This window comes from Neofelis nebulosa, chromosome 18, assembly GCF_028018385.1.
Source record: "Neofelis nebulosa isolate mNeoNeb1 chromosome 18, mNeoNeb1.pri, whole genome shotgun sequence".
Lineage (NCBI taxonomy): Eukaryota > Metazoa > Chordata > Mammalia > Carnivora > Felidae > Neofelis > Neofelis nebulosa.
The window spans coordinates 36,106,120-36,131,014 of NC_080799.1; the positions used below are offsets into that span (position 1 = coordinate 36,106,120).

Sequence of the window (24,895 nt, forward strand, 5' to 3'; positions counted from 1 at the left end):
ATCCTCGGGGCCTGGGAGCTCCAAAGGGGACTGGTCTGTTCAGCATACCCCTGGGTCCACAGTGAACAATGTCTAGCACGTAAAGGGGGTATTGAAGATTTGGTGGTTCCATCCATCCGTCAATCTCTCTCTCTTCCTCTCCGTACACCCACCCACCCATCCCATGCATCCTTCCATGTATCCATCCACCCACCTGCCCATCCATCCATCTACCCACCCACCCGTCCAGGACTTCCCAAGCACCATCTGTATGGTACCCCATCCCAGTGAAGCTCCAGGAGCTGGGCAATTAGCAGAAAACAAAACACAGTGTCGGCTCTCTTGGAGCTACAGTTCAATAATGGGCTGGGGAAGGGCGGGGTGCGGGGTAGGCAGACAATGAAGAAAGGGAAGACACTGGGAGGAAATGAGTGTTCTGACGAGAACTGAGCGGGACAGGGGTACCTGGAGTGCCGGGAGTAGGGCAGGGCTGTGATGTGCACAGGCTGCTCAGGAAGAGCCCGGAGACAGAGAAGTCTGGGGAACAATCCTAAGGCAGTGAGGACAGAGCCACACAGGTACCTGGGACGACAGTGCTCAGTGCAGGGGATGGAAAGCAGGGCATGCCCGGCCACAGGCTCCTGTGGCCACCCTGGAGTCTGTCAGGGGGACAGTGGAGAGGGGTGAGGTCTAGAGGGTCTAGATTGTGTGGGACCCCGGGGGCCACTGTAAGGAGTTTGTCTTTCGAGTGAAATGGGAGCCAGTGATGGATTTAGGCAGAAGACACACATGATCTGACTTATACCTGAAAAGGATCTTTCTAGCTATGGTGCTGGGAACATACTGAAGAGGCAGAGATTGTGAAGGCCAAGGTCAGGAGTCAGCAAACAACATCCTGCAGGCCAAATCCCAAATCAGGCAATGGGCCTGTTTTTCTAAGTGAAGTTTCACTGGAAGTGGCCACACCTGCTCATTTACATATTATACAAGGTGCTTTGGCTGCAAAGGCAGTCAGGCTGTGACAAAGACCGCGTGGCCGGCAAAGCCTAAAATATTGACTGCCTGGCCCTTTAAGAAAAGTGAGCCAACCCCAGCCTAGGAGATGGGTACAGGGGTGGGAGGGACTGGATTCTGACCACATTTCTGAGGTGAGATGCGCTAACAGGCCGGGTGAGCTTTAGCCCTGGAGTGCATGAGTGCTCTGTGTGAGAACTTGTTTCCAGCGGCTGCTTCTTTCCAGCTAAGTATAGGTCATCAGATCCCATGGGCAGCCCAGCCTGGGGCCGATCCCTGGGAATGACGGTCTTCCCGCTCCCAGGGCTGTGGGAGCCCTGGTCAGTTCGGAGGGCAGCCGTAAACACCCACGCCCTCCTTCCCCGACTTGGAGCCCATGAGCGGCCCCCGTGGCCTCGCTGATGAAGTCCAAGATGGTCAACCCTGCGCAGGAGGTCATTCCCAGGTGGCCTCATCTCCTGCCCCACACATGTCAGGCTGCTTGCGGGACCCACACGCGTACCACGGTTTTCACAGCCCAGAGCCTGCCATCTGCCCAGGATGCCCCTGTGGGGCTCCCACACCATTGCAGTGAGGCTCAGACTGTGTATTGAGAGCCCGACAGGTGTCCTGGAAGTGTGATGAACACCGGCCTCTCCTGAAACCGGGCCCAGGGCAGCAGATGTATCTGCTCCCAAACTCTGAAGGCCCGGGCAGCCCTCACTCGCTGCTCTGATGGGAGAGAGCCGGTATGGACACAAGCCCCGCTCTCCAGGCCGTCAATCCATCTCTGTGCTACAGGTGACAGAGCTGGTAACAGGGGTGCATCAGATCTACGCAGGAGGGACCTCGGTCACGGTGGGTCCCATGCCACACAAGCCAGCGGTAAGAGTGCGGTGAGGATGGGCGGATTAAAGAAATGACAATCAGGCCACGGCATTTCACCCCAGGGGTCGCCCAGACTCTCTTGTAAAGCCACCTGAGAGAAATTCAGTGAGATGCCTTCATCTCTTACAGCGTTCTCAAGACCGGAGGGCTTTTAGAACAAGTCAGGGAGCCTCACAAAACACCAGTGACCCTCTCCTCACTTTAACTGGGCTGCACCTGGCATGGACACGGGGGCTTTTCAAATGCTCTCAAGGCGATTCTAGAAACGCGTAGCCAGGGCGGGACTCCATGCTGCTAAAAGGCTGTGCTGCTGCCCCCAGGAAACCACAAGGGCCGGTCCCGTGGGCCTCTCCAGCTGAGTGAGGGTGTCCTAGGCGGCTGACTTCCTGACCACCCAGCTGGACAGGCCCACCTGCCCGCAGAGCAAGGAGCTGCCCCAAAGGCCAGGCCGAGCTGAGCAGGCCCCGCTGCCTCTGGCCACAGCAGAACGAGGCCACTCTCCAACCTGAGGCTGGAGGGACGCCCCCGACGCCGCCCGGAGCGCTGGGCCTCTCTCTCCGCTCCTTGGGGAAGGCACTGCTGTGCCTTGTGTGTGATGCAGTCCTGACCAAGGCTCAGGGGGGTGCTTCCTCTAAGCTCGATGGAGCGGGGTCCGGAGCCAAGCTGAGGGGTTTGCTGAAAAAGTGCTGAGCGCCAGGGATAGGACGCACTTGCAAAGTATGGTTTTGGGCTTCCAGCTGTTTGCGAATTAGAGGTCGGGAACTTAGAATTCTCGCCCAATGGGCCTGTTGGCCACGGGATCCTGATCCTTCCGGCAGGCCTCTAAGCCACATGAGCGATAACACACGACAGGGAGGAAGAGTAACAACCAGGACGTGGAGAAGAGGGAGCCCGGCAAGGGCGCGGGCTGGGGTCAGGCGGAGGTAGGCGGGCGCTGGGGACGCTGACCTGCTGTGCAAGTCCAGGTAACCCCCCCAGGCTGAGGAAACTTTGACTGCAAAGTGAGCGTAAGCCTGCCGCTCCCTAGGCTCACAAGGCGAGATAACGATCCCACGGAGCAGGCCTGGTACAGAGTTCGAAGCACAAAAGGTGGCCCATCGATGGCAGCAGCAATGGGGAGCCTGGCCTCTGTCACAGTGATGGGAGCCGGGGAGCGCCCTCACTCTGTGCTTAGCTCCCCTGCACACGCTGTCCCCTGCCTGGAACGCCTCGTCCCCGCCCATCCAGTTTGCTCCAAGGAATCCTCCCGCCCTCAGCCCCCACCACGTACCCAGGGAAGCCTCCCTGATCCCCGCAGGCTCCCTAGCAGTGGCTAATCATTTACTGGTACAAACGGATGAATAAGGCCTGTTCTTTTTACCAGACTGCGAGCTCCGTGTGGCAGGGCCAGGGGTGTCTGGTAGGCTCCTGGCTGTTACCTCAAACCCAAGCCCAGCACCTGCCACACAGCAGACGCTCGGTGCACGCAGCCTGAACAACAGAATACATGAAAAGGTGAACTTCATGGCCTTCCACAGAAGCCCATCTTTGGGGAGCCATGATGGCAACGAGATGCAGAACTCCCCAAACTCACATCACTGAAGAGCTGAGCTACACACAGGGCCAGCCCTAGAACCTTCCGGAAGGTCGCCAAACTCTTCCCTGACTAGCAGACCTTAAATCTCCGTTGCAGGGGCCCCTGTGTTCAGCTGGTGCATAAGCGTTTCCCACTGCAGGTCGGTGCCTTATTATTGTTACTTTGAAGCGTTCTGGCGGAGAGCCAGCCCAGGCTGCGAAAAGCAGGAGAATAAGCTGTTAATGCCTCACACCTACTGGGCAGATGTCAACTGGCCCGGGGAAGCCTAGACAACCACTTAGTGCTGCCAGCCAAGCGGAGGCATCTCGGGCCTGAATTATCAGCGCGCCTCGACAGGCGTGCTCAGAAAACCCTTCCCGGCCCGGGAGCGAAGACAGCTCAGGGACCACGTGTGAAAGGCTGAAGTTGAGAACATGGCCTCCCGGCTTTCAAACGTGGCTGTGCCAAGGCAAGCCTAAGGATTTCTTCAGGTCCCCGGGCCCCGAGGAGGATCCCAGGACAGGGGACTGAGTAGGCCGCGGGGGTGAGGTGGCCAAGGAGTGGGTTTCGGCAGCACCCGGGACCACTGTGTGACCCGGGGCAAGTGACTTAACCTCTCTGGGCCTCACATCCCTCACACGTTAAGCAGGGATAGTAACAGGGCCTTCCTCCTCCCCAGGCGGTTGTGATCCCCATCGTGGAGACACCTGGCCAGATGCTGGTGACATGGTGAGCCACAGGAAACGCTCTTCCGTGGTGCCCAAGCCACGCAGACCTTTCCACCTGACGATGGCAAAGCACGCTGCGGCTTCTTGGAGGTACGACCCGGACGGTCACCTTGCCTCTCGGGACTCAGCTTCCCCCTTCCCCTGTCCTCAGGGCGTTACTGGGAGTGCCGGTGGGAAAGGCCTTCCCAACCCTATGGTGCTAGCTACACACCTCGCGGGGACAGCGCAATCCTCACGAGCAGATGGCAATGGGCCTCTAGGTGGCTCGCCCGTCAGCGAACGCCCCCTCCCAGTGACCTGTGGAACAGGGACGCCCCATGTGTACGTCTGCCTCCCCCCCATAGGCTGCCAGCTGCACGAAGACGGGAACGGAGCTGCAAGGGGTGCTCCGTGCGCAATGGCTGGGAGATGCGCGGTGGCTCAGGTGGCCCTGGCTTTGGCGGCTCTAGCAGGGCGGGCACCCGGAAGCCCCCTCGGCTGGCAGAGCCCCAGAGCACCAGCCAGAACAGCTGTGAGTGACCCGTAGGGGCTGGGCCAGCTGCCCTGCAAGGGGCGAGAGCCCCGGCCAGGAGGCCCAAAGTCCTGGCCCGCACTGCGCCCACCCCCCCCCCCACCCCCCCCCCCCATCGAGGGCACAACTCGGCCAGGGTGCTCTAGCCCTCAGGGCCCCGGCCTCTCCTCTTCGATGTCAGCGACGGTTACTTACTGGGGCATCGTGAGGCACCTCACAGGTGCCCTGGGCCAAGCTCCCGCCCTTGGGAGGCAGGTTCTATCAGGAGCCCCATTTTATAGAAGAAGAAACTGAGGCTCAGGGAGCCTTCCAGAACTTCCTGACAGCAATGGGTCAGTGCCAAAAAAGCTGGGTAGGCTAACTCCAGGGCATGTGCCCCAAACCTCCTCACGGCAAGAACGCCCTGGGAGGGCTGGAGCATGGTTTAAACAGCACGGTGGCATCCACCTTCTGGCATATAGTGGACGTCCAAACGGTGGTAGCTTTTAAGCTGCTTGAAGCTGTGGGTGTCCCAGCAGGCACGAGGGGCCCCTCTGCCGACCCAGTGGGGACAGAAGTCGCTACGGGGGGCCTTCCGCATCTGCTCTCTGCTAGGGTGGCGTGGAGAGGTCAGAGAGGGCGTAGCGAGCAGGCCATGCCTCCACTAGGCCCCGGGCACTGTTTCAGGAGAACAGAACGCTGCTCTGAGCTGTGGGACATTTTCCTTGGGCATCGGGCTGGAAATCTGTTGCTTTCTTTTCTTTTAAGCATTTTTCCAGAACGTCCAAGATTTTATAAATGTCAACTATTTCAGAACATTCTCCAGGATACGAAGGGTAAGGGTGGGAGGAGTGTCTGGGGAGGCTCTTTCCATCAACACCGACTCTTCCTGCCACTGGACTGACCCAATGATTTAGGAGGACCTGTTCCATCCAAGAGGCTGGAGTGCATGTGGTACCCAGTACCTCAGGTTCAACTGTCAGCCTGTGAAGTCAGCATACTCAGAAAGCCACAACAAAGGGCAGCTTTATCTCAGAAGCAACAAAGAACCTTCAAGTCAACTTAGCAAGAAAGGAAAGAACACCCAACAAGAGATAACCTTTTTCTCAGGAAGCAGGTAGAAACATTACAAAGAACAGGAGTCTGAAACCAGGCTCAGTCTCTCTGGGACCCTGGAGAAGGGGCTTCTGCGTTGGAGTCTTGCTCGCCCCGGCCGCAGAAGTGGGATTAGCAACATGACGGTTTTTACACATTTCTCTCTTTATCTTATGTAAAGCAACTAGTCTAGTACCTAGCAAGCACAGAGCAGGCATTCAATAAATGGGACTCTCATCCTGGGGCCTTAAAAAAGTCTGTGAAGCTACAAGTATACCGCACAGGGCAAGCACCTGAATTTTTACCAAACTTGCAAATATTTTCAGAGGAGTCCTTGCAAATCAGAGCCCAAACTTCGTATTTCACACAGCTGAAGCGCCTGCTGCCCAAATAATGTGAATTCAAGGACCCGAGTTCATAGCAGGAAGCAATGGAGACAAACTAAAACAATTCATCGGCCCTGCTTCGATGGGCTTTGGGGTATCTTTTGGCGGTCACTCCGGGGCTTAAGGAACGGGCTGTTTAAGTGTGAAGAGATGTCACAAGACAGCTGTTCCTGCCACACTGGGATAATATTGACTTTTGGCCCTCTGGGAATTTGAGATGTTGAACAAATAATAGTCTGTATGTGTTTCTGGAGAAAAGCACATTCATACAAAATGCCATGGCTGGCCAGCCACAAATAAAGGAAGCTGTATTGAGTCATGGGATGCTGGCTACAGAGAGGAAAGAATCGAAGAAAGTCCTAACCTCAGTGGAGAAGCCAGGAGGTCAGAGGAGAACCTACTGGGGGTCCCATCATACCATCATGTCCTGTCTGGGATGACAAGCCAAGAGGTGGGTCAGCGAGCCCTTGGAGGCCCCCCGCTCGCTCCTGGGAACCGTTCCAATCATCACAGCTCCTGAAGGCCTCCTGGATAGAACACTACCCACAAGCAATGAGGATTTTGCTCGGGCAGAAGTTGGGACCACCAAAATGCCCTCGCGGGCTAAATGAGAGGAGAAGGTTCAGACATAAAGTGAGAGTCCTTGATATTTTGCCTTAAGCTAGCCCTGGGCCTCCCCCTCCCTCCACCCACATGCTTCATTGGTCACCCAAGTCCAGTTAGGGCCACAGCCCTAGATATTTCTGGACTCACTTCATGGTTACTTACTCCAGGGAAATCCTTGTGCAAGGGTGTGCAGAGGCGCTCATTATTTGTCAAGGGCAAAAAACTGGCCACAACCTAAACATCCATCAATGGGGGACTGGCTAAATAAACTGGTGTGCCCACATGATGGATTGCTCTACAGGAATAAAAACGAAAGCGGGCACTCTCACGAACTAACAGGGAAGAAAAATCTAAGACACAGTGTTGAGTGAAAATGGCGTTCGTTTATGTCAAGAAATAAAAGGGCAACGCAGTAGGCCAGCACAAGCATAGCACGGAAACACGCAGAAAGGGATATGGAAGGACGTGCACCAAGCCGAGGAAGGGAGAAGCTCTGCAGAAAGACTTTCTCATCCTTCCCAAGGGCAGAGCAGCACCTACAACACAGTTGGGGGGGGGGGGTGCCATCGGAAGGGCTGAGAGCATCTTGGGTCTCTCTCCTGCCCACCCCCTTCTCCTCTGCCTTTCCTGACTCCAGTAAAGCAAAAGCCAAGCCCCCTGCCTCCTCGCTCCTTGGCCTTGGCACTTTCAAGGGCTTCCTACTGCTTCCCAAGGTAAAATTTCAACTCCTCAGCAGGCAGAAGCCCTCAGGCGCTCTGACCCCACTGGGCATTCTAGCCTGTCTCCCTATCACTGTCCCTCATTTGCGAGTGCTCTTTCTCTCTCAAAATAAATAAACTTTAAAAAAATTTTTTTTAATTAAAAAAAAGGGGCACCTGGGTGGCTCAGTCAGTTGAGCGTCCAACTTTGGCTGAGGTCATGATCTCACGGCTCGTGAGTTCAAGCCCCGCGTCGGGCTCTCTGGTGAGAGCTCAGAGCCTGGAGCCTGCTTCAGATTGTGTGTCTCCCTCTTTCCCTGCCTCTCCCTCACTCATTCTCTCTCTCTCTCTCTCTCTCTCTCTCTCTCTCTCTCTCTCTCTCTCTCTCCCCACAAAGTAAATAAACATCAAACAATTTTTTTCAAAAAAAATGCCAGCTCTTCCTTCATCTGTCCCCCCTTCCCTTCTCTCCCTGGTGGTCCCCCACCTGGGCCCTAGGGGCTGCCACGCTCTGAAGAGGCCACGAAGGAACGGGCAGAGAGGAAAGGGACGTGTGGAGGACCCAGTGACTCCCCTCCTCTCTGTGAACACTCAGCACTATTCTTGTGTCCCATGCCAGCCTTCTGCTCGGGTTCCTCTCACCCTTAGGAGGGTCCCCGTGAAGTGACAACTCTCGTTTTAGCCATCTGCACACTCTGTGATGCCACTCGGTTGGCACCTCATGCTCTTGGGTCCCAAGGCAGGCACCATGACTGGGTCTTGGGAAAGGTAAAGTGGTTCTCAAACCCAGTTCCAGGGGGGACCCTAGGGTTCCCTAGGCTAGTCAGAGACATTTTCAGGCAAACATCAAACCAACGTGGTCTTTTTCCAATTCCCAGCTAAAATTAAGGGCCGGGGTCTTCTCTGTTTCTGAGTTTTACCCCACAAAGGAGCCTTTGATCCTCATCATTTGCTATCACTCGTCTGTTAACGAGAACTTGCAGTTGGTAAAAACAAATGACTCAGCAGCAAAAAAACAAACATCCATAGAAGAAAGAAGCTCATCAAGTTTCTTCACATAATTTTATGGATTTTTCCTTCAGACGCAGACCCCTGCATCCACAGAATTCAGTCATGTTTTCTACTGGTTTCCATGCTCCTGGCCCACACGACTGAATGGAATATAATAAAAGTTCTCAGAGTTCCCAAAGCACAGCTGGTTCCCAGGTGTTCTGCCCCCGAATAATCTTCAGGACTGAAGGCTTGGGCTCACGGAGTGGGCCAGGCACTCTCCTTCCCGTGCTCAGGTTTCCTTGTCCGCAGAGTGACCGACGGTGCCAGCCTCCCAGGCCCGGTGTGTGGGTCAGCGAGAAGTAAGTGATGGCAGTCAGTACCATGGGGGAGCGGGCACGTGCTGGGCTGGGGCGCTGGGGACGGATCTCCCCTCTTCTCTGGCCCTGGCTCTGCCTCCAGGAGCTGTGGGGCCCTGGCACATCACAGCACCGGAATCCTCCTGGCCCCTCTGCAGGAGGCAAGTTCTGCCCCCGCGTTTTATCAGTACCTGATGACAAGCCTTTCTAAATGAGCAAATCTGTACAACTGTGCTGTGTCTTTGGGACATGCAGCACAGGGAGCTGCTGGGTGATTAACTTCGTGCAAACTGATTGAATGCGTAGAGAGCGAACCTATTATCTGGGGTCCCAAGGGTCAACCGTGACTAATAACAATGACAATAAAAAATACCGAGAGCCTAACCTTCACTGCACACCGCACACGCGTGAGGCATCGTTCTGGGCACTTAGGTGAATTAACTCCTTTCATGCTCACGACAGCCTGATGAGGTGGGTCACATTTTCATCCCCGCTTCTTTTCCCCTTTTTAATTGCGGTAACACACACATACCATAAAGTTGACCCTCTTAACTATTTTTTAGTGCATAGTTCAGTAGTGTTAAGTACACTCATTTTTTTTTTACACGAATAAACAGGTGCTGGCCCAAGGCCACGTAACGGGTAGAAGGTGGAGGGAGGACTTGAACCCAGACTGTCTGCTCCAGGGATGGGCTAAGCCACCTCCTCCTGCTGACTCTTACCCGGGCAAACAGTGTTGCTGAGACCAGAAACCCATGCCGGACAAACGGGAAGAACGACGGGCAGGGACGCTGGATGTGTTTCACGGACACCTCAGGGTAGAGAAGTTTAGTGCATCTTGTCATTTCTCGGTCCTCTTCCACTTTTTCCAGCTGCCCTACAATAAACGCTCGGCTCGTCCTAGGAAGTCTGACAGGACGAGGAACCGGCAGGAGCCGCGTCCTCCAGGGCAGGCACAGGCGTGGGCCGACGCGCACACACAGGCACTCGGCTGTGCCACCGGCTCTGACACATGCCCGCCCATTCCCTGCTGCCAGCGAGGCTGCCCCTCGGGGGCCCACCGGGACCTATGAAGCCCAAGGGCAGAGTGAAGCCGGGGCTTGGCCTCCTCCCACAGCATCCTGCCCAGGCTCTCCGCTCTCTTCTCCACGAGCAAACGGAGCGGCGTTCCCTTGGGTGCACAAGGCTCCTGGGCACACGGTTGCTTTGACAGTCGGAGGTGGCCAATGACCCCGAAAAGTGAAGCAACACTCAATTCTTTGGAACTCTTTCCTCCTCCTGCCTCCACCCCCAGAGAGGCTCATCTGGGGCCCGAGGCTGGGTCCGCCCGCTGCGCAGCGTTTCGCAAGAGGGCTCCTCAGACACCGAGTGCTAGTGTGTGCACTGGGAAAGCGTCCAGATCTTGGGGTACGTTCCAGGTGAGGGAGCCTCATGGGCCCTGACTCAGGAACGTGGCTCCTTCGGGGCTGTGTGCTCCCAGCTGCACAACGAGCTCACACTCCCTCTTCGCGGCTTCCCCGGGGGCTCCAACAAGAGGCGTGGAAAGCAGGGACCCTAGGACTCAGCTCAGGGATGAGTTCTGAGTGGGACCTGATCCCCACACCTCCGACCCAACCACGCAAGGGCTGCTCTCTTAGAGACCTCTGCCAGAGAGCTCTGAAGAGAGCTCAGATCCTGATTTTACACAGGCAACATTTTTAAGTTTCAATTCTGCTTTCTGCTCTTGATAGACTGGGAACAAATAAATCTATGCCATGATGGGGTCTTTACGCGGCCCCAAGCTCTACCCAGTTTGGAAGTGGTGGTTGCGGGGGGTGGGGGGGAGCGTCTTTCCAGACAGCTGCTTTGCAGGTTTATCCCTGATGCGAGGCGGGGCTTGGAGTGTGTGAGTGCTGCGCATAAGATGGGAATGGGGAATGATCTATCTATGCCAGGGCTGCCCGGCAGGCCCCTCCCTCTCTAATGGGGGTCTCTCTTGCCGACCTCTGGAGACAAGTGGGATTTAGAAGCAGGCAGTGCAGGTACGGCTCTCAGCCTGCCCTGTGTGAGCTCCGCAGCCTTGGTCCAAGACTTGGTTTCCCGTATGTAGAACAGGGCAAGCCACACCAGCTCCCAGCATTATCCAGAGCATGGAATTAACACATACAGAATTAACACGGAATTAACTGTGCCTGGCACAGTAAATTCTTCCGGTCAAACTCTACGCTATGCTCTCAGAAACAGATGATGTTTTCTGCTCAAAACACCCAGAGCAGGGCGCCTGGGTGGCTCAGTTGGTTAAGTGTCCAACTCTTGACCTCGGCTCAGGTCATGATATCCCGTTTGTGGGCTTGAGCCCCGCGTCGAGCTCTACAACTGGCAGTGTGGAGCCTGCTTGGGATTCTGTCTCCCTCTCCCTCTGCCCCTCCCCCACTCACGCTCTCTTTTAAACTTAACACACACACACACACACACACACACACACACACACACACACACAAAGGTGTGAAGGTCAGAATGAAGTTTCTGTAAGTCATTGACCCAGTGGCTAGAGTCTCTGGCCAGGGATCCGAAGGCTCGGGAGGGGTTTACAGGGGGTTGAGAAGATTGGAGGAAGGTGCCAGGAGGCTCTCCTTCCTGTGTGACTCCAGAAAGGGCGTTTCTTTTGCCTTGGGGAGGCGGGAGGAGAGAAGTGGCTCCAGTTTTCTAATCGGAAACAAGAAAAATAACAAGCCTAAAAAATTAGTTTCTGGGAAACACTGTCATGAGATGACATTAGCACCTAGTACGTTATCCCAGGAGAGGAGGAAGGACTGAGGTCTATGAATTAAACATTGATTTTTTTTTTTTTTTGGCTGTCAGTTGGAGGCTTCGTGGTCAGCGCGGCTGGCTCTGAGCACACTGCGATCTCTGCGTTCTCCCTCAGTTACTCAGCTGCCAGAGGCTGGCTCTGGAACTAAGCTGCCTTTCCACGGAACTATTAAATGTTCTGGGTCAGTGACCGATAGGGCCGGTTTGTTTGCCTTTCATAAAGATAACACTCGTGGAAAACGCTGCACTCCCCCTGTGCTCAGGGATTTAAATGTTTGCCCAGAGACAAATGGTGGCCTGGACCCAGCAGGGACAAGAAGTAGGGACCAGAGAGGAAAGTGGGACATCCCTGGTGGGATGAAGTCTGACTCTGTGGCTGGCATCCTGAGCCACCACCACCAACTGATGCAGGTGTCAGGGCCGGGAGCAAGACAGCAACGCCCCTGCCGCAGTTCACGGTCTGATGGGAAGACAGGACACTGAACAGCTCATCCAGCCCAGCCTCCATCCACCAATCCACGTCCCCGCCCGCATTCGACAGTCACTGGGCACCTGCTCACTAAGCATCGGCGGTGGAGGGCAAGACGAACAGTGCCCTGGAGCCTTCCAAGCCAGCGCGGAGCAAGCGACACAGCCGGGAAGACAAATGGGTCAACTCCAGTGGATGGCAAGGGCTCGGGAGGCCGTGGGAAAGGCATTCTACTCCGACAGAGATAACCCGACGGACTGCAAACAGGTGTTCAAATAAAAACTTCCACGTGCATGCTCGCAGCAGCACCGAACACACTTGCCAAAAGGTGGAACCCAGCCACGTGGCCGTCAACGGCGCAAGAATGGACGAATGAAAAGCAGTCTGTCCACACGGGGGAAGCTCGGACACACGCTACCACGTGGAGGAACCTCCACGCAAATGTGATGCTCAGGGAAAGAGACCAGACACAAAGGGCTACACACCATACAATGTATACGAACATCCAGAAAAGAGCAGTCCATAGAGCCAGGAAGCAGAGCGGTGGTGGCCAGGGGCTGGGGAAGGGCGAATGGGGAGGGAGGGCCCAGGGGAACGGGCATTTATTTGCGGGGGGATCAAGGTATTTTGGAACTAGCACAGGTGGTGGTGGCACAAGACCATGAACGTACTACGTGCCACTGAATCACACGCTTTCTTTTCTGTTATGTGAATTTCACCTCAATTAAAGAAAACCAGCTGTGCCTGGGGGCAGGGGAGGCCCCTGAGCAGGTATCTGATCAGAGTCCTGAGCGCTGAGAAGGAACCAGCCGTGCTGTGTGTGGAAAGATGCCCTTGCGGTCTAGTTTTGGACACCCTGCCTCCCTTGGCAGATTCTGGCAATCGGTGGTCTCTGAGGGCTGGTGGGACAAGGCCTCGAGGGCACCAACGGTGGAGGGCCGCCCCTCGAAGGCAGACTCTAGATCTGGTCACGCCTGCCCACCGGGACACACTGTTTGCTGATGACTGCCCCCTGCCCCGGCCAGGCGGGCACCCATGCCTCTGCCCTCGCAGAGCAGAGCTGAGCTGAGCTGAGCTGAACCTGCCGCAGGGGCGAGGGCCAGGAACATAAAACCGGCCAATAAATAGGATTTGTGATTTCTCTCCGAGCCCAGTGGAAAAAGAGAAATATACCAAAGTGGCTAGTCACCTAAGAGCCCTGATTTATATTCTACTTTAGTATCTCTTCCAAGGAAATGGAGGGTGTATTTTCATTAAATATAATCATTTACAGCTGGTAAGGGGGAGACACACAGCTCTGTGACCATCACCTGGCCGGCAGATAAAATGGGAAGGGTAGCAAGACAGAGTCAGCCCCTCTGGCAGTCACCCAGAACTGTTTTCCCCATTGTGAAGGATCCCCTCTGGGCAGGAGTGGGCATCCCACCCAGGTTTTGCAATCATGTGGCCCACGGCAAGGGACACAGAACAAGACCATTTCCAAAAGGTGGGGGGTGGGGAGACAGCGCTGCACTCATGAGCCTGGAGGCGGCCGTGGCGCCACGGCATCAGAGGCCAACCCAGGCCATGCTTCGGAAGCCCCCCTCCAGCCCCACCCCTTGGCTTCTGAAAACTTCCAAGGTGAGGGCGACGAAACCCGGCTGACGCGCAATGGCTCCAAGTCTATCGCGTGTGTGCATGTGCCCTGCCCGGGGGGAACATCTCGTTCACTTCGGTGACAGAAATTAAGCGGGAAAATGCTTCCGATCTTCCGGGGTCTCGGTTCCCTTGTGTCCCTTGCTTAGTCCAAGCACCACAGACCAAACCACCCAAGGTCTATATAAACTATAGCTCTTCGGGATCCTCGATATTTTTTTTACGGGTATAAAGGGGACCCGAGGCCCAAACTCTGCAAAGTGCTGACTTCAAGGAGCAGCAGGGGCCGGTGTGGCCGGGGGGTGGGTGGGGTGGGGGTGGGGGGGGGTGGGATGAAGGAAGCTGGGTGGCTGCGTCTGAGAGGCCAGCTGGGGCCCGTTTCACAACCACCACGCAGGACCAGAGTGAGAGATCTGGGTTTTGTTCCAAGTACAACCGGAAGCTACCGGAGGGTTGCAGGGAGGGGCATGATGTGATGTGACTTATGTTCTAGAAAGATCCCTCTGGCCGAAGGGCAGTGGTGAGGGTGGAAGCCTGAGAAGCTGAGGATACTGCTCCACGATCTAGGGAGAGGGCAGCTGGCTGGCACAGGGAGGTGTCTTCTGGAAGCAGAGCAGGCCAGCAGGGGTGGGACGGTGAAGAGGAGGACCAAGGATGATTCCAGATGCTCGGCGGCTGTGGGGCAGGCTGAGACAGCCAGTGGTGAGGAGGGGAAGGGTGGGGAGAGCTCCCCTCCCTCTCTCTGAGTCACGCTGAGGCTTGGGGATCTCACTTGCTGGTCGGGCCACTAGGGAAGGGAAGGCCGCGAGGCCTCTCTACCCAAGGGCCCAGAGCAGTTGCCCCCAGGGCCACATCTGTGAGAGTGTCCCCACTCCCCACACCACACCCGAGTGGCACTTCCAGAGGCTGTCAGGGGACAGATACAGGGAAGGGGTGGAGGGCCAGCTTCGGCAGCTACCTTTGACCCTCCACAGTCCCAACTGGCTCTGCCTTAAATACCAGACCCTGGGGCCAGTAGCAGGGCAGTGGGCACCCCCCCCCCCCCCCCCCCCCCACCGCTGGGCAGGCCCAGGCCACAGGAGACAGGCCCATACCCCCAGCATTGGATGACCTCACTTCTCCCTGGGAGCCCAGGCGGGGTAGGAGCACTTGGTAATAAGTCATTGTAAAGCGTTCTGCAAACAAGAGAGATGATTATGTAGATGCTGAAGAATGTGACACTTGGCTCTATTTATTTATTTACACTTGCCTTGTCCAACTAGGACTGAACGGAAGTAATGCCCAGGTTTTTCTTTTTTTTTTTTTTTTTTTTAATTTTTTTTTTTCAACTTTTTTTATTTATTTTTGGGACAGAGAGAGACAGAGCATGAACGGGGGAGGGGCAGAGAGAGAGGGAGACACAGAATCGGAAACAGGCTCCAGGCTCTGAGCCATCAGCCCAGAGCCTGACGCGGAGCTCGAACTCATGGACCGCGAGATCGTGACCTGGCTGAAGTCGGACGCTTAACCGACTGCGCCACCCAGGCGCCCCCAGGTTTTTCTTTTTAACCTGTTCATTCCCAAGAAGAAACCCGAATGATGCTAAAGAAATTATTTCTTCGTATGATGTTATATGTCAATTAGATCTCAATTTAAAAAATCACAAGGCGGTGCTTATAGAAATGGTATAATAAATTACAACTCTGTGGAAAGAAAGAAAGAAAGAAAGAAAGAAAGAAAGAAAGAAAGAAAGAAAGAAAGAAAGAAAGAAAGAAAGAAAGAAAGAAGGAAGGAAGGAAGGAAGGAAGGAAGGAAGGAAGGAAGGAAGGAAGGAAGGAAGAAAGAAAGAAACGATTTCCTACCAAGGCAATCTACATTTAACCTAGACTCATGGCCATTATTTATGTTTACTTAGCAACCATCTCTACAGAACATGACACAGCCTGAACAAGCTTTGACAAAGGACCCTCCAGACCCTGGAAAAGGCAGCATCACGTTGCATTTCGTAGCTGAAAACAAAAGCGGTGTCACCATCAGCCTTAGAGACTAAGACGGGTCTTAAGAATGGAAACGGTCCAGGCAGTGGGTGGCAGCGTGAGCCGGTGCACTGTCCCAGAGCACATGTTGGGACTACCTGTGTCAAGACGAAAAGCCTCCCCTTGGACCCGGCTAAGAATGTGTCCCACAGACAGTCGAGATTTGCACACTTCTACCGAGACCCCCCAAGGATGTTCAATGACACTGGAGGAGCAAAACGATGGAAGTGACCCAAACACCTGCCAATACAAAACGTTATGAGACACGTTTCTGGTCCAGCCATGTGCTAAAATAACATGTAAGAGTTCATCGTCACCTAGCATGAAGTGAATCTATGCGCGTTGACGTGGAACACCAAAGTATCCGTGAAAAAAGGCAAGGGGCAGAATCACATAGATGGTATGACTCCGCGTGTAAAAATAGACCAGAAAAACGTGTATGGCATACAAACGAACATTTCTGGAAGCACAGGCAAGAAACTGTTCACAGTGATTACTTCTGGGGGCAAAGCTGACTTATTTCTCATTTTATCACGTCCTGTTTATATCTTAAAATACCACATACTTACAACGTACATATTTCTAAAATGAATCAATGCAATCAAAGAACGAATATAGAATAAATCATGGAGCAGAAGGAAAACAAGGACCCTGACTTGGGACAGGTCCCGATCGCTGCGTTTTAAATCAACAACTCATCTTCCATCAATAGCCGCTTTTGAAAACATTCTGCAACATTTCAGTGCGAGTTCGAAACCCTAACACGCTTGCAGGGGGCCGCCTGGCCAACTTTGGGAAGTTCTGCAATCAAGAGCGAGGCTCTCTTTCGAAGGACTGGGTGCACGTGGACTTATCTTAGACACACTGGAACAGGAAGGGGAGAGGCTGCCAGCCCTTGGGAGGAGCAAGCGGCAGTCGAACTTTCTTTTCATGTTTCTCTTTTCTGGGGAGATGAGCTCTGGAGGAAGTGGGAGGGGTGCTCCCAGCCCCCACAGGGAAGGCCCTGGCACAGCCCTCTCTGTGCTCTCCTTTCTTCAGGGGTTGGAACAGGAACCATGCACACGGCCTCGCTCGTCATCCCGCCTGGAGAAGGAGAGGACTCCCCCACGGCCTCATTACTAACAATCTGAGCATTTCCAAGAAACTCCCAAGAAAGCTCTCAGTCTTAATTCTGAGAAATTCTTCCACATCCCCAGAAAATCTCTGGAAAACCAAACCCAGGCGGCAGAACACCAAACAGAAAGCCAAGATTTATTTCTAGGGCTTGTGTTGCATCTTGAGCTATCCTTTGACGAATTCTAAGAAACGGGTACTTCCAGCCGCCCGGATTCCGACACGGGAAGGGAAGCTTGCTCACACAGACTCAACAGACAAGGTCCCGGAACCCTGGGGCGGGGGCGCGAGGCGGCGCAGTGTCGGGGCGGCTTACCTGGCACCTTGTCCACGGACGCGAACACGGAGCGCTGCACGGTGGGGTCGCTGCTGCCCCGGCGGCACTGGTCGTAGAAGCGGAAAGGCAGGTGCTGGGAGGAAGAGGAGCCGAGTCTAAACCCCAGGACGTCGGTCGTCGGCTGGATCGGGAGGTCCAGGAGGGCTATGTTCAAACAACACCGTGGTTCATGCTCGTCACATGGGCCGGGGGTGTAGATGCTGGGGCCGCGGCCGGAGCGGCCGCGGCCCCTGCCGGGCACATCGCGTGGATGGCGTCAAGCAGGCGGCCGGCGGCCTCGAGCTGGGGAGACCGGCGCGACACCGAGGTCCCGCCTGAGCTCAGGACACAGCCGGCGCCTCGCGAGGGATTCAGAAATGGACGCTGGCCAGTGTCCACCTCGGACCCTTGGCTTCCACAGGCAAAAAGATCCTCAGCGAGGCTTCGCTGCGGGTACGACTTTAGACCCCAAAGCAAACGGGGCCAATTCTGCCCTGAAAGTTCAGACACGTACACGTGCACGGGGAGGTGCGTGTGAGGGAGAACATATCCGCGTGTGCGCCTGTGTATTTATGAGTTTGTGCTTATCTGTCACAGTTGCTATCTTCCCTCCCAGAAACAAATCTCATGATAGAGCAATTTGGAGGGGCTTTTTAAAATCAATTGAAGGCATACCCGAGGCGTTCATTCTAACAGCCACTTTACGGCATAATTCTCAATTTTCAGATGAAATATTTAGCCTTCGTGCCAGTGCTGAGAAATTGCTTTACATTAAAAAAAAAAAAAAAAAACAACAACCCTCTACAAATAAATCTTAAGAGGAAGGACGGAATGATTTAAGTCACTTTGCACATTACAAAATGCTTCTGTAATGATTTCATAGGCCAAGTTTCAGCTAAGCGAGAAAACAAGGGACGCATGGGACACAGGCCTGTGCAAATCAACGGAGCACGCACGGTAAGTAACGCAATCCAGAGCGTCCAGAAACCCGGCCCGCCAAGGGTTTATTTTTAGGTAATCCCTTTAGAAAGCACCCCTCCTCCTCCCTCACTGGGCTGGAACTGCTCCCGGCAGCCACACCAGGATGACCACTGGTGCTCAAACTGAAAGGCGTTGGTGTCTGGAGAACGGCTATTTATAATTTGGGGAGTTGATAGAATGCCTGCTCCCCCGGGGGAACGCCGTGCCATTGGCCCTGGTGAACGGAATGCCCTCGGTACAGAGCCTTTATTTCTAAGAAAGCTCGGGCCTTCCTGCCCAGGGTGGCGCAAGGCCTCATCACACGTTCACCACAGCCCCTGTGAAACGGACGACTTCCAAATTTAGTGCTGGGTCATCGTGGCCCCCTCACCAAGCAGGGCTGCCTCTCAGGAGAGTTGGAGGGAGGGGGCAAGGGATGGGCTTTCAGGAGGAAGTTCCGCACCGGGCTTCTGTCAACCAGCTGTGCGTGTGACTTTGGGCAAGTCAGAGAGCCTCAGTTTACTCTTCTGTAAAATGCACAGGACAGACCCTCCTGATCTTATTAAGGGTTAAGGATCCAGAGTAGCAGAGGAATGTCCAAGCCTTTTGTACACGTAAGCTAGAAGATTCCCGTGTGTGGGAAGTGAACAGCTGTCCCAAACCGACGCCTGTCTGTTCAGGGCCTCTTGCTCGTTCGGGGAGGGTTCTCCTCCCCTCCACGTGGCCCTAGAAACTCTCTAGAAATCACACACCTGGGAAAGGGGAGAGTCTGAGCAGATCCTCCGTTCTGTCACCACAACACGAGTAACTCCTCTAAGCCACACGTGTCCTCCCCTAGCGGTCAGCGTGCGAGCCCGAGGGCCCTGGGGACATCCGCCAGGGCCGGCCACTCACCGGCTATTCTCTGCATCTTCATGCGCCTCGCCTGGATGCGGCCCTTGGCCAGGCGCTGCTTGGCGATGATGCAGCGGATGTGGTCCGAGAAGACGAAGGTGGCCTGGAGGATGGGGAAGGGCTTGGAGTGGGGGCTGGACGCAGGCTTGTGGATGGTGATGTTCAGGGCGCGGCTGTCGTCCTCCACGCCGGTCACCTGCATGTCCTGTGGGGGAAGTGGCAAAAGCAAGGGTGTTCGTTACGTTCGGGAGGAGGGTGGCGGCTCAGAAGCCGTGGGATCCGTGTCTCATCAAGAAAGCGGTTCCCTGGCACTGACTTGGTCAGAAGAGCACACGACTCTTGGTCTTGGGGTCATGAGTTCAAGCCCTACGGTGGGTGTAGAGATTACTTAAATAAATAAATGGAGAGGTTTTTCTTTTTAATGTTTATTTTTGAGAGAGAGAGAGAGAGACAGAGAGAGCACGACCGGGGGAGGAAGGGAGGGAGAGAGAGACACAGACACGCACACACACACACAGAATCCAAAGCAGGCTCCAGGCTCTGAGCTGTCAGCAGACAGCCCGACACGGGGCTCGAACTCACAAACTGTGAGATCATGACCTGAGCCGAAGTTGGATGCTTAACCGACTGAGCCACCCAGGCGCCCCAATAAATAGTTTTTAAAAAAGAAAGAAAGAAAGAAAGAATAAAAAAGAAAAGAATAGAAAAGAAGTTTCCCCAAATTCCCCCAACTCTGCTTTTGCCTGAAAAGAGCAGCCTCCCAAACCAGACCAGGCCTCGCGAACAGGACATGGTAGGCAACACAGGTGCTCACGGGGAGCCCGCGCTGGCTGGGACCCTGCCCCCAAGGACATGGGCTTGCTAGGGAATAAACGGGTGCACTGGCCTCTCCAAGGGACCTCCAATAGCCGGACTGTGGCAGTCCTTCCTCACTTCTGAGAATACTGGAGACAACAACCCAAAATGCCTGTCGCCATTGGCCATGGTCTGAGATACGTGCACTCATCTACTGACCAGCTTCTTCCTGGCTTCTTTTCAGAAGGGGGGGATCCCTGACACCCACACGCACGTCTCCGGAGAATTTCTGGTCCCTAACAGAGAATGCTAATCCAAGAAGGGACAGGGAGGGCCACTCAGCAGGCAGTGAAGGAAGCTGCATTTGAAGGGTGTAGAAGAAACTCGCCCATAGCAAGCGTCATAAGGATGAATCCCTCTAAAACCTCAGAAAGGATTTTCTGTATAAAGAATCTGCATCGCACAAGAGTTTGAGGTGATGCAAGATAAAGGCACGAGGCGAGACAGACGTGGAAGTCAGACATGCTGGAGGAGGTGGGTAACATGAGCTAAAAAGGCTCACAAAGTACGACGGTCGCTGTTTGTGGGCATTAAATCGGGCACAGGGTCCTTGGAAATAGTACCTGCCTCAAAATGTGGCAGTAGATTAGATGGGGTGTTCCACATTTAAGGCGGAGAACCTGGCACACAGGAGTGGCCTGACAAGTAAGTAGCAGCTACTGGAAGGCAACCAAAAGGAAAGGTTGATGTGGCTTTCGTCGTCTGACGGAGGACACGTATTAATCCTTCGAGGGAGAAAAACACTTTCCTGACACTCAATTCTAAAGGAAATTGATCATAAGTCTAGATACGTAAGACGTACTAAGTCACCTAACGGACAACCTCTTACAGGGTAGTCTTTTTTTTTTTTTAAATGGAAGATTCTTCGTCGAGTTTCTCGCATCCCCCTCTGTAAAAGACATTTTTTAAAGGGAGAGATCTTCAAAAAGAGGAGGCTGGGGAAAAGGTTGCAACAGCATCCTGGAACACGTGGGCGACTCCCTTAGAGAGTGGGATGCTGACAGTGGGTCACACTGTGCAGAGGGGGGAACGCAGGTCAGCCTGGGCGAGACCTTGCCGGCGACCACGCACTGCCCAGCAAGGGAACGGCCTGCCTTGGAGCAGGGCACGTCTCGGACCTGGAAGGTTCTGCTGCATATCCGGGGATGGGGCGGGGGGGGGAGGGGTGTGTGTGTGTGACAGGGGGTGGGGACTGGAAGGCTGTTTTCAACACTGCTGGTTCTTCCTTTCATTCAGTTATGGAGCTGACATTAGTCACCTGCCAATAAGAAAACCCACAAACCATACGAAAACCCACGTCCCAACTTGCGTTTGGCGACTTAGAGCCCATGCCTCCTAGAAAAGGGGTGAGGACGAGGCCACGCTCCTAAACTGTCAGTGGCAATAATCGCTTTAGAGAGGAATCTGGCAGCATCTATGAACGCTGAAAATAGGCACGCCCCAGCTTCTGGGAGACCGCCTAGGGAAGCCCTCGCTTGCACGCGGAAGTAAGGACGGTTCTCTTCGAGGCAGCATTGTCTGTAAAGGTAACGATCTGGCGACAGCCACGGGGCACTGGCTAACTGTGCCTCAGCTCGGTGACACAGCAGTGAAAAGAACATCAGAGAGTGTGCACATAATACGCGGTCAGCTCTAAGACATATATCTCCTGGGGGGGCGGGGGGAGTTTAGAATACGCTCAGCGTGACACTATTAAACACACACACACACACACACACACACACACACACACACACACTCTCAAGTACGTGTTTATAAACAGCACGTGCGGTTATATTTATATGTGCGTTTATTTATATGTGCAGCAGCTCTGGAAGGCCCATACTGATAATGCAGGAGAAAGTTTAAGAATTGAGGGTTTGGGTCAAAGCACACTTGACCCTTATCTGTGCAGTATTTTCACTTTTTTTTTTTTTCAATAACAATCTGTTCATGTAGTCCTTGTGTCATCAGAAATTAACCGTAGAGACAGATGATTCGTGTGTGTGTGTGTGTGTGTGTGTGTGTGTGCGCGCACAGCCAGCCAAGAAGAGCTCCCAGGCTTCCTGGCCATCATACCTGCAGCAGGCCTGCAAACTTGACCACTCCCCAGCCAAGCCTGGACACATCGGGTTCCACTAAGCTCATCTGGTAAATATCGACAGCCAGGAATCGCTGGACCATCCCGCCATCCTTGGTGATCACGGTGCACGCGATCAGGTCACTGTTGTCTGTGAACAGGGAGAGGGAGAACAAAATGAGGGGCAGTCCAGCGGCCCAGTCTGACGGAGACGGGCGCTCAGACTGACTCGCTGGGCGGCAGCGTTTGGCGGGCAGAGTCCAGATCTGGAGGCACACACACACCTGAGACTGAGGCCCTCCCCTGAGTCTCGCGGGGCGACCTGGGATGATGCCCACCCCTCTCAAAGTGATGGCTGAGTAAGGTACGTAAGGCATTATTAGTACAATGTTTACCACGCACCAGGCGCTCAAACTGTAGCTAAGAAAACTCAACTGAGGATCCTGGTAACGTTTCAGTGCTTCCTTGCAGACAGATGATGGGTGGCAAGCTGTGACAGTGTTTGCCTGAATTAAGGGAAGGCGCAGGAGAACAAGAGTGCCCTGCTTGGTTCTAGAACCGTCATACTTCCAATCTGGTGTCTGGCAACTGAGAGCTGACCTTTGTACTAGATGCTGTGTGATTTTGGGCAAGGCACTTGGCCCCTCTGAACCACAGTTTTCCATCTGTATGATGGGAATAATCTCCCTTATTCTGAGATGCTTGGTGCTTCGTGTGTGTGTGTGTGTGTGTGTGTGTGTGTGTGTGTGTGTATGTGTGTATATATATATATATATATATATATATATATATATATATATTTTTTTTTTTTTTTTTTTTTTTTTGAGAGCGAGCGAGACAGAATCTTAAGCAGGCTCCATGCTCAGCACAGACCCCAACAGTGGGCTAGGCTCCACGACCCTGGAATCATGACTAGGGCTGAAATCAAGAGTCAGACACTCAACCGACGGAGCCACCCAGGCTCCCCAAGATGTTTTGTGCTTTAAAGGAGAACCGCATTTAACACAGAATCCTTACCGTGTGCTGGGCCCCTTCTCTTACTTGGAAGTCATCCTCAAATTCGAGGTCTAACTTAGTGCCTGTCCTTGATGGCTTTGACATCACCAGAGTAAGACAGGACCGTTAAATCTACTGTCTGCTTTGAATTGCCTCCAATGGAATCCTCTGCCAAATTTTTTTTTTTTTTTAAATAGCCCAAACAGGAAACAACCTAAATGTCCCCAAACAGGGGAAAAATTTGAGTATGATTTTTTTTCCCATCACATGCAAAATTATCTACCCATTTAAAAATTATGTTTAACCAAACTGTGAACAATAGTTGCCTATGGAAAGGGAAGTGAGAATGGTCGGCGGGGGGTGGGGGGCGGGGGGAGTGCATATGTGGGGTGGGGGCATCGATGGCAGAACTTAAATCTTTGTACTATATAGCACTGTATTCCTTGAAATTATTTTAAATCGCTATTTTTTGAGACAGAACATGGGAGGAGGGGAAGGGCAGAAAGAGAGGGGGAGAGAGAGAATCCTAAGCAGTCTTCTTGCTCAGTGCAGAGCCTGACTCGGGGCTTAAACCCACGAACCGTGAGATCACAACCTGAGCCGAAACCAAGAGTCAGAGGCTCAAGCGACTGAGTCACCCAGGCGCCCCTCCTTGAAATTATTTTAAAATGAGAAATTACTCAAGATGTACTCTTCAAGTACATATTAAAAACCCAAGTATAAAATCCTATTTACAAATAATTGCAACGGCATTGGAAAAGCCACTGAAATTTGAAATGGAAGAGGATAAGAACTGTATTATTCTGATTTTGATGTTGTTGTTTTTTAAAGGAGTATCCCTACAAAGAAAACACAAATGCAGAAAATAAAACGGAAACATGAGGAGACGTTTCTGATGACAAGAATGGTAGATGGGTTTTTTTTTTTTTCTTCTTGGAAGCAGCTTTACGGAGTTATAATTCATATACCATAAAATGCACCCATTTTAAGCGTACAGCTGGAGTTTTAGCAAATTTACAGCTGTGAGTTACTACATTCCAGCTGTGTAATACCTGAAGCGCCCCAGTGGGTTCTATCGAGAGCACTGTAACCACATATCTGGCTTACGTTATTGGAGGCGGGTGGGTGGGGGAGGGGAGGGAAGGTTACAGAGACAGGAGAACTCTTGGCCCCAGACACACGTGATGACGAACCTGGGCTCAGGTATTCCCCAAGGATTTACCGCCCCCCCCCCCCCCATTTTTACTCTCCATTAAGATCTAGGAAGGACAGGGAAACTCCTCTCCTCTCTCAGCACCACCTTCCTATATACAGCCCCGTTTTAACCCTCTGAAAGTTAATCCGTTTGGGATTGCGGCTTCACGGGGATGGCTTCCTCTGGGCTTTTAAGGGCTTCATGTCTCTGTGCATTCTCCCAGGGGTAGGCCCACCTAGGACGGCCAGCAGCCCCACGGCAAACACCAACACCAGGTGGGATTAACCCTCGACTTTCTTCATATTCTGTGGCAAGGATCTTGCCCCCTTTCCCAACAACCCAGCAAAGCACCTTAGAAGATTTCTAAAAATTATTTCATCCACAATGTCTAATGTCCCTACTGGCCCTCTGTATTCACAAGTGGAAGCCAGCATGCCCACTGTTTCCAGCATGTTCTTTGCAGTATGTAGAGTTTATTTTCTTCACTCGGGACTTAAAGCGTTTTCCTCAACGACAAGGTTTTACTTTTCTATGTAGAAAACAAAATGGTGAGGGATGCTTTTTCTTTCCCTTTCCCCTTTCTCCCATCCCCTGCCCTCCCCCTCCCCCAACAAGCAGGAAGGCGGAATCCTAGGATTTCTTCTCTCTTCACATCCACAGAGGACGTGCCCCTCACGGCGTGACCGGGGAAGGCAGACACAGCTGTGGTGGCAATGGGCAATGTCAACGGGGTTTTGTCTGAAACAGTGGGGTTTGGGGGCAGGCACCACCCTCATAAAGCCTGGGGTCCTTGAGAGCTTCGAGGGGCCAAAAAGGGACCCACTATCTCTG

At 53.6% G+C, this 24,895-nt stretch overlaps 1 protein-coding gene across 15 annotated transcripts in view; it reads right to left on the reverse strand.

Annotated features, from left to right (window-relative positions):
- The window catches only part of CLEC16A (C-type lectin domain containing 16A), a 200,298-nt gene that overhangs the window by 29,635 nt on the left and 145,768 nt on the right, over nt 1-24,895 (reverse strand). For 9 of the 15 annotated variants that reach the window (XM_058710676.1, XM_058710678.1, XM_058710675.1 and 6 more), the window contains exons 19-21: nt 21,873-22,024; nt 18,960-19,164; nt 17,106-17,270 (exon numbers count right to left, since the gene is read on the reverse strand). In XM_058710676.1, coding sequence (XP_058566659.1) covers nt 17,106-17,270; nt 18,960-19,164; nt 21,873-22,024 — 522 coding nt within the window. The remainder of the gene's footprint in view (nt 1-17,105; nt 17,271-18,959; nt 19,165-21,872; nt 22,025-24,895) is intronic. The other 6 variants (XR_009256567.1, XR_009256568.1, XR_009256569.1 and 3 more) reach the window with 1 other exon arrangement.